General features: G+C 31.4%; 1 protein-coding gene across 1 annotated transcript in view; it reads right to left on the reverse strand.

Annotated features, from left to right (window-relative positions):
* Positions 1-481: 481 nt before the first annotated feature.
* The window catches only part of LOC106475141 (carboxy-terminal domain RNA polymerase II polypeptide A small phosphatase 1-like), a gene marked incomplete at its 3' end in the record, with an annotated part of 16865 nt that continues 7721 nt past the window's right edge, over positions 482-9625 (reverse strand). Inside the window, exons 3-6 of the mRNA XM_022379337.1 lie at positions 6312-6387; positions 5369-5461; positions 3900-3998; positions 482-589 (exon numbers count right to left, since the gene is read on the reverse strand). Of these exons, the coding sequence (XP_022235045.1) occupies positions 482-589; positions 3900-3998; positions 5369-5461; positions 6312-6387 (376 nt within the window). The remainder of the gene's footprint in view (positions 590-3899; positions 3999-5368; positions 5462-6311; positions 6388-9625) is intronic.

Below are 9625 nucleotides of genomic sequence, written 5' to 3' on the forward strand. Positions count from 1 at the left end.
CACATGCACCAAGTTTCTACCATGATTCTAATTATTTATGTAACCTAATCCTAATTCTCCAAAGAACTGGGAAAAGCTGGAAATCAATATACATTTATACCTATCTTACTTAATGAAAACTTCTACTATAAAATATATTTAACTTTTATTGTAACTACTATGTTTTCTTGCTAAGTCTACAATTTTTTTTAATATTACACAATAAGGCTCCGATAGGGCGTTCACTGCATAAAACATTAACTTAAGCCTTACTTGGGGTATTTTATATAGATAATCTATTGCCATTAAAAATAACTATAAAAGATGTTTCATCGCATTCTAATCAGTGTACTTAAAGTTTAAATGCTTCTCCATATTTAAGTAAACACTGCTTAAGACTCTTTAGATGATGCTTGGAAATTTAAAAAAAATTTGTTTAAAATTACTTGCTGTTCAATATATTTCTTATGTATACGCAGTTTGGCAGAAAAGTCCGGCTTACCTTAAAAGAGCTATGAACCAGAGTTTCATCCAGGTCAATAACCATACATATTTTACACATGTCCTGAGGCTTTATGGGAGGTAGCAAGTACTTGCTCTCCACTGGTAACTAGATATATATATAGTGTATTATCATATTAGTGCCCATACGTGACAAACTACATGCTAAGAAGCATTGCCACCAGAAATAATATAGGAACAATTTTTAGAACATACTTTTCCTCTGACAAAGGAAAAGGAATATCAAAACCACTCATTTTTTCTTATCTTCAAAGTTAAGTATTTGTAGATATTAATCTAAAATGTTCTGATCTTCCCATCTCCTTCCAAGACATCCAAAAATACTCTTTAATATTCATGGGAAAGTGTTCCTTGTATCTCGGAGGTTCAGTGTACCACTCTTAGATCGTACTTATGTACACTGATATCCAACACATACCCAAAAGTTTTCACAAAAATTACCAGGTTCATTATATTTAAAGCAAAGAGTATATATATATATTAGAAAAAAATAAATAAATAAATAAATGAACAAGTAAACAATTCAGTGTAGTATATTTACTAAACACACTGGCTTACACTCTTTTATTACAATTCCTTCTGATTGATGTGGTACATGTAAGCACAGGACAACAACAAGAATTATATTATATTACACTTTCAAATCAGAAAACAGATGCAAGTGCAGTATCCCACAACCCAAAGTTATGTGCCAGTTTGTACAACTGTCTGTGCCACCCCCCTGGAGATGACTGTGGACAACAGCTACAAGATGAAAGTGATACAAGTTTTTAGCCATTGCTGTATGTAATATTTTCTTAATTTATTTTAAAATATTAAAACATGTTTAAGCTGGAGAGCAAGGTGATGTTCAGTAAAAAATAAAAATACTTTTGTCCATCATAAATTTGCATATTTCATTTGCATAAACTCATATCTACAGTTTTTTCAGTACCCCTATATATTGTATCTGTTGCTAAATTAGCTTTGTGGGGTAAATGAATAGTTAATAAATCTGACATCAGATACATAATACCATGTTGAATGGAACAAACATGCACACTTTGACACCCAGGATACGTACAAAGGGGGTAACGAGAATGTCATAACTACATGAACAACATCTTCATAACAATTTATGAAAATTACCTGATTAGAGGTATACTTAATACTAGTTATAGAAGTGTGAAATCAGTAGAAACCTCAGTTATGACACTTCCATTGCACATAAATGTGGCTGATTCTGTAACATTTACTTCTAATGCTGGTAGTAAAATGTATTTATTTCAGTATAAAACTACTGAACGATTAATAGATAACACAATGCTGGTATATGGCACACCTTTCACTACAAGTTTACAAAATGATAAGATTTTCATGGGTAAAGACTTCAAGATGAAATGTAGTTACATATCCTACGCTAAGTAGTTAGATAATCAAAAATTTATAAAGGTATTAAAGTTGGGCGTTAAAAAATGATGAGTGTCGAGCAAACTCTCATATGCTCTGAAAAAAACAAACCATACAGCTCAATACTTTTAGTTGATGAAACATGAGAGGGAAGATACTCTGCTAATGATAAAATCAGGGAGATGTATCTAAATTATGCTTATAGACTTGGATAAAATTTAAAGTATATCTACTTGACCCTACCTTCAATTTAACTAATGTTTGAATGTTGTTGTGGTTTGTATCTAACCTTCAATTTAACTAATGTTTGACAACTGTTATGGTTTGTATTTAACCTTCAATTTAACTAATGTTTGAATACTGTTGTGGTTTGTATTTAACCTTCAATTTCACTAATATTTGAATACTGTTATGGTTTGTACCTAACCTTGAATTTAACTAATATTTGACAACTGTTATGGTTTGTATTTAACCTTCAATTTAATTAATGTTTGAATACTGTTATGGTTTGTATTTAACCTTGAATTTCACTAATATTTGAATACTGTTGTGGTTTGTATTTAACCTTGAATTTAACTAATATTTGAATACTGTTATGGTTTGTATCTAACCTTGAAGTTAACTGACATTTGAATACTGTTGTGGTTTGTACCTTACCTTGAATTTAACTAATATTTGAATACTGTTGTGGTTTGTATTCAACATGTAAAAACAACAACATTATTTTTTGGCCCCCTGTAAATTTATTAAAAGAATTTTGAATTTTTTGTAACATTTTATTTCAAACTGTTTTGTAGATAATAAAAAAAAATTTTGGAACAATGTAAAAATTTATTCTAGTGGTTATAATCTGGTTATCTTGTTCAAACTTTTTAGAACAATGTATCCACATTTCGTGTTCCACACATATATACCTGCCTATCCAATATGTAATTTACAATACTTAAAAAGTACATGTTTAGCTATGCTTAATGAATCTTGAACAAACCAATCCTGTTGAACTATAGCTTTATTAATTAAAATAAGAAAAACCAAAGGTTTGCAACAATTTCTGTGCCTGTTGGATTTTGTACAAAGCTACTCAAGGTCTATCTACACTAGTCATCCCTAATTTAGAAGTGACAGACTAGAGGGAAGACAGCTAGTCAACACCACCGTCCACCAATTCTTGGACTACTCTTATCAGACTGAACAGTGGGGTTTAACCATTACTCTTATAATGTAGCCATTGCCACAAAGTGGTCATCTGTTCATGCTGTGGATGATAAACAACCATGACCACATATCTGAGTACCTGTTTTGTTGGCTTGGAAGACATTTTGTTAATTACACCTGTATCTAAATTGTAACAGTCTACTGTGATTGGCCAGCTCCACTCCTCCAAAGTAGAATGTATAAATGGTTTTGAGATCTGGTCACAGTTCAGAATTAACTTAACACATGTTCAAAGTGGTAGCTTAGAAAAGATCATGTGAAACTATTATATCTAATACAAGCTGAACAACTAATCAAATGTACTTCGGATGACATGACTGATCTGACATTTTAATAGTAGTTTTGTTTTGTCATAGCCATAATATTACACTATTTTTACTGCTTGGTTAAACTTAACATAACTGTTTTGATATCAATAGTTTATATTTATATTACATCCACATAACTTGTGAAGTAATGATGATGTAGGCTTATGGCCAAAACTAGTCCTGATTAGAAATCTTTATTTGCAAGGTTGTTTTTAGGGTAATAAGTTAATTAATTTCAAAAAGCCTGTTTTACGATATCTAAGTAACCACAGAAGGGCACTAAGTTCTTTTAAGTAATGATGATGATAAGAAGTCACTAATACAAAACACAAGGCTGAATATTTGAGTAAAAAATGTCAATTCCTGTACATTGAACTGGAGATGGGGGTTCAATGTCTAGAAGTTTTTTAAACATGAACAATTCTTATTTACAAGAACACAGACTGTAGCTTGTATGCAGTTCCAGTTTTTAAAGAAATACTTTACCTTTACATAGTTATTTCTGTGGAAGACACAAGATTCTCGGAACAACCTTGCTCGGAAAACTCCCCACCTGTCTAGCAAGTCAGCTACAGGGTCAGCATACTAGAGCAAAACAGATTTTCTACTCAATATTCATAGTGCAAAAAATAGTAATATTCTAATAGTAAATAGTTTATGAACAAATCTTTAACTTCAAATTATGTTTCAAAACAGTAATTAATTTAATTATTATAACTGGATACTAAACAGACATTTCAACTTTCTAACATTGAGTATTTAAAAAAAGTTTTGTACCCCTAGAAATCTTGTTTTACGTATTAAAGTTATTGCTGTTGCAATGTGAGGGGAGAAATCCCCAGTTAATGAAATGGGGACCTGATCCCCATAATATTCTCCAGTAAATTTCACCTATGTATTAAAGACTTCATGATGAGTTTTATAATAGTCGTGTTAGAACAATGTGTTAAACTAGTCATACATCTGAAGAGAAGCACATTCACTAACAAATATCTTACTCTGCCATCTTCGAAAGATATTCCAACACTTTTAAACCATTATTCCACCACTGGTCTACAGACATCATGGTTGTCTATAACACGAGGTATCTTGTGTGACATGCTTTTCAATTTTCACCATTTTATATCAATAATTTTTAAAAATTGATTTCAGACATTCATTCGTCAGCCTTTTTTCTTGCAAATATTAATGCATAATATTGTTTTTAGAGAGCTATACTATATTAAACTATGTTAACTACATATTTGTTTTTAATATGCATATGCTAGTATATATATAGTGGTCAACTTACTTGCATTAAAAGAATGCGATGTCGTATTCATTCAAACATGTTAAGTTTAAGATCTTAGAAACAAGTAAAGAACTTGTTAAAAAAGAAAGTTCTTACAGTTAAGAATGTAATGTTATTACTGTATGTTTAATAACCACCAAATTTCTGTAAGTTTATGCTTGAAACTTAACCATGTTATGTTAGTATTTTATTTGAGAAATAATGAGATGCTTTATTTCATGGTTAAGTAACCTTGCAAACAGCTAAAAGTTTGATGTATTTGTTGTTAAGCTATCTGTGCTCTGCCCCCGCGGGTACTTAAACCTAATTTTTAGCATCATAAGCCTGCAGATTTACTACCGAGTCACTATGGAGTAAAGAAAAAAATGTTAAGAGTGCCAGAATCAAATAAACTCTAATTCATTGATAAAATATGAAACACAGCATTACTCAATGTAAATTACATTAAAAATTATAGCATTTGCTACAAAACACATTCAGAATGATTAAAATTTTAATTACACTTAAAAGTCCTTCCCTTATTTTTAACAGATCAGTACTACCCAAGTAAAAATATAATTTGTTAGTTACACAAGAGCATTAATAAACACTAAACCTAACTTGAAACATCTCGATATAGAAAGCATGCCAGAAATAAATGCAAGTTATAATCTTTGAAACTTACTTTGGCTAAACTTGCAGTGAATAAAACACATTCATAAAGCTCTCCCATTATTCTTAAAAACTCATCCACATAAGGCCTTTTTAATACGTAAACCTGTAAAGAAATGTTTTGTCATATCATGAACTTAGCACACTTGCATACACACAGACACAAATATTCTTACTTTTGACATCTCTTTCACCTTTGATTTGAAGAGACGTTTATCCTCAAATATATCAGCTGAGCTATTAATTCATATATTAAGATTAAAAAGATACTTTCTTAATGTTTGAATAACACAATGTAGCTAAAATGCTGCTTTTGGAACATTCTACGTATCTTTTACTGTAACAAGGTGGCTTTTATCATAAATTTTATTACTTGTAAAAAAGGAATCAGTCATATCGGGTGTTTACAGAAACCGAATACTTTTCACTCATTACATATATATCTTAAAGTTTTCATTTTCTGGGTCAAAATATTCCATAGCACACATAAAACTAATAAAGGACATGAAGTTGGTGTTTATATGTCCACCCAAAACTCAGATGAAAACAAATTCATTTAACAAACATGTATACAGATTTTTAACTTATCTAATCTTCGGATAAAACAGTCTAAGAATAATGAAAATTTTATTACACACAATATTTATGCCAAAACAGATAAAAAACATTTTCTGGAGTTTATCATTAAATCCCATGACTGAACTGATTTTATTACCAATTCTATGTTTCTTAGACAATCAAGAGCTGTCATACAACTTCTTATATGTACCTTTTATTTTACATGCTAAAGGAGTTCTTAACACTAGATAAAGTACAGGCTCTCCTCCCTCTAATTATGGAGTCATGTCACAGCAACTTTCCAGTGTGCAGTCCAGGTAGATTGGTATCATTCCTAAACTCGAAACATCCTACATACATGTAATTTTTTCCGTCGCTGAATATTATGATATACTTACTTGATGAACAATGCCATCAATTTCAACAGGAACTACGAAGTCAGCATTATTAATGGGCTGTAAAAACAAAGTCAATATATAAAGTCATTCACACCCTCATTGGATTTAATATAAGAACTCAAATATAAATAGTACAAATAAAATATTATTGGAGTTTATGAAATAGTAAAATTTTTTTATACTGGTAGCCCTTCAAAACAAAGTGTTACGTTAGTTCTTTGAACTTTAATATGTCATATATATAGAATTAATTTAAGTCAATTCTAACAGCAGGCCTATCCACAATAGATTACCATAAGTACGGCAACATTTCAAGTTAGAAGTGATATATGAACACTATAATTACTTTGAAATGCATGCACCATAAATAGTCAAATTATAGTAGTGAATATAATACAGATTCAGTCAAGAATTTATGTTATTTTTAGATTTGCTTATTTGTGGTGATAATTTAGGCCTAGCACTAACCTTCTAGGCAGACCTTTTGAGATATCACAAAGATTCTGGATACTAAGCTAGACAGGATAAGAATGTAGTAGATAAGCATGTTATGTTAAAACTAATGTGGAGCCTTACTATTTCATTGTAGTCAATGTCGCTATGTCAGGTTATGCTCAACATGATGACCATGTATATTAACATTAGCTCTGCAGCAGCTATTCCAAAAGGCTCTGTTGTAAGGCTGTCAAGTTCAAAGCACACCACTTCTCCATAGAGCTTTCCACAAACTATACAGTGTACAAAGCTATAGTTTGCCAGTACCTGTTTCACTGTTGATTGTATAGAAATCTAGAGGTGCTACACCCGGCAACTTGAACTGTATACCTACGTACGGAATAGCATGAACACTCATTTCATTCTTCAGCTGCTTGAGGTACACAACAGTTCAACAAACGTGTCATGGAAGGTGTCATTTTTCCAGATCATGTTTCAAACTGTTGCCTAGGGCAAGTGGATGGCTTTTGCCACAAATCTTTGTGGATTCTCTCTTGTTACAAGATGCCGCACTTTATTTACCAAGGCTAAGGTATGATTTGTCAGGTCTCTTATAGATGGTCCTGGTGCCCAAATTGATTCATATTCCTTTGTTTTCCAATTGTATTAAGTACAAGGGATATCCTTATCTTGGAGTTCTAAATCCCCGATTTGAACACACAGTTATGATCTGAGAGTATGAATATTGTTACATACCCTTCCAAAAAAGCAATCAATTTATATTGGCATCACACTATCTATGAAATACCAAACAATGTCAAAATGTAGTTTTGATACATTCCATTCCACAATAACTTTATATCAACTGTGACTGTAATGTGACTTGCTGATTTGCACATTCAAAATTTTTATAATATAATGTGCCAAAAACAGAATCAGTACTTTTAATTATAAAAAAATGATAAAGATAAACAGTAATAGTATAAGTATTCACTTTTATTATGTTACGTTCGATCATAGATCTAACGAAGTATGCATAAATAATGATTCAGCATTTTCCAAACTTTTTATCATGGCACACTTTTGAGCTCTAAAACTATTGACGGAAACCTTAAGAAACATTCTTATGTTAAAAAGTTAAATCATAAACAATTATTATCAATAGAGACTTGTTCTCGCTTTAAAATTCCTTATTTTAACCACCCATCCATGGCTAAGTAGAATAAATACTTGTAATCACTGTAGTTTTGTAATGTTATAAAATATTCACAAACTCAAGACTAGCTTGTTGTTTCCTTGAAACACTTCACTTGACCATCACTGGCGACTAACTTACAGCAAGTCTTCAGTTAGTCTCTGCTCGTAAATGAAATAGGCAATGATAAAGGGAATACAGGATGATATGATTTATGGGCTGACAAGCTTTTAAGCCATGCCTATACCTGGCCTTCTCCTTTATCCCATCTACACTACACAAAATTTTCATGCAGAATCCTTGAATGTATCGTACGGAATCCCAGGGTTTCACAGAACACTGCATTAGAATATTAAATGTCATCTGATAACTAACAGCCGTTTCAGTCCTGGTGTTTAGATGTATAACTGGGTAATTAGTGGAACTTGCTGCTTGATCAGTTGTTGTGCTCATTAATTACATTCAACTAGTCTCATATAAGACTTAATTGAAATAATTAAAATATAGTAATAATTGGAAGCACTAGTTTGAGTTAATTGATTCTTTTCATGATTTGTGGCACTAGCTGAATAACCTTGAATTAATCAGAAATCAAAATGGCAATATATTGATTACTTGGATAGTTCGAATGATCAAACATATTGAAAGCAGTAGTAATCAGAAACAATAATTTTAGTTAGTTGATTATTTTACGTGACACTAATTGATCTAACTAATACTTATAGGTAATGGATCAATGAAGTTAATCACTCAGTTCTATTCAGATGTGTTTGTTAATATAATGAGTACTTTAATATACAATTCGAGAAAAACCTGGTGAGCAATGTATTCAAACTTTTTTGACATACAAGTTTATATTTAGCTTTACCACATTTACAAAGAATACAAAATGAAATATTTTCGTTCTTTTAATTAGATGTTTACTTGTCAAGTAATAACCTCCATTGGTTATTTGTTTCATAAATGTCTTTAAACTCTTTTTATTTTTTGATCAGTGATTGTTGTGCTGGAATTTTGGTAGGGTAAATATGTGTCTCTTAAAAAATCTCAAGCTCATGTTCAGAGCTGTTTTCCTGAGTCATAGTTGCTACAATACAAAGTACAGCTTGACGACAGTGTAAATCTTGAATTATCCTCATGAACCACAGCTGTTACAAAACAAAGCAAAGCTTGATAACAATGTCAGTTTCAGGTTTTCTTTATGAACCACAGCTGTTACAAAGCACAGCTTGACAACAGTGTAAATCTTGGATTATCGTCATGAACCACAGCTGTTACAAAACAAAGTACAGGTTGACAACAATGTAAGTCTTGGATTATTGTAATGAACCCTGTTACAATTCAAAGCACAGCTTGACAACAGTGTAAATCTTGGATTATCGTCATGAACCACAGCTGTTACAAAACAAAGCACAGGTTGACAACAATGTAAGTCTTGGATTATTGTAATGAACCCTGTTACAGTTCAAAACACAGGTTGACAACAATGTAAGTCTTGGATTATTGTAATGAACCCTGTTACAATTCAAAACACAGGTTGACAACAATGTAAGTCTTGGATTATTGTAATGAACCCTGTTACAATTCAAAGCACAGGTTGACAACAATGTAAGTCTTGGATTATTGTAATGAACCCTGTTATAAATTGTTGTCAACCTGTGCTTTGAAGTAAGTCTTGTGATTT

The sequence above is a fragment of the Limulus polyphemus genome, unplaced genomic scaffold (genome assembly GCF_000517525.1).
Source record: "Limulus polyphemus unplaced genomic scaffold, Limulus_polyphemus-2.1.2 Scaffold8136, whole genome shotgun sequence".
NCBI classification, from domain to species: Eukaryota; Metazoa; Arthropoda; class Merostomata; order Xiphosura; family Limulidae; genus Limulus; species Limulus polyphemus.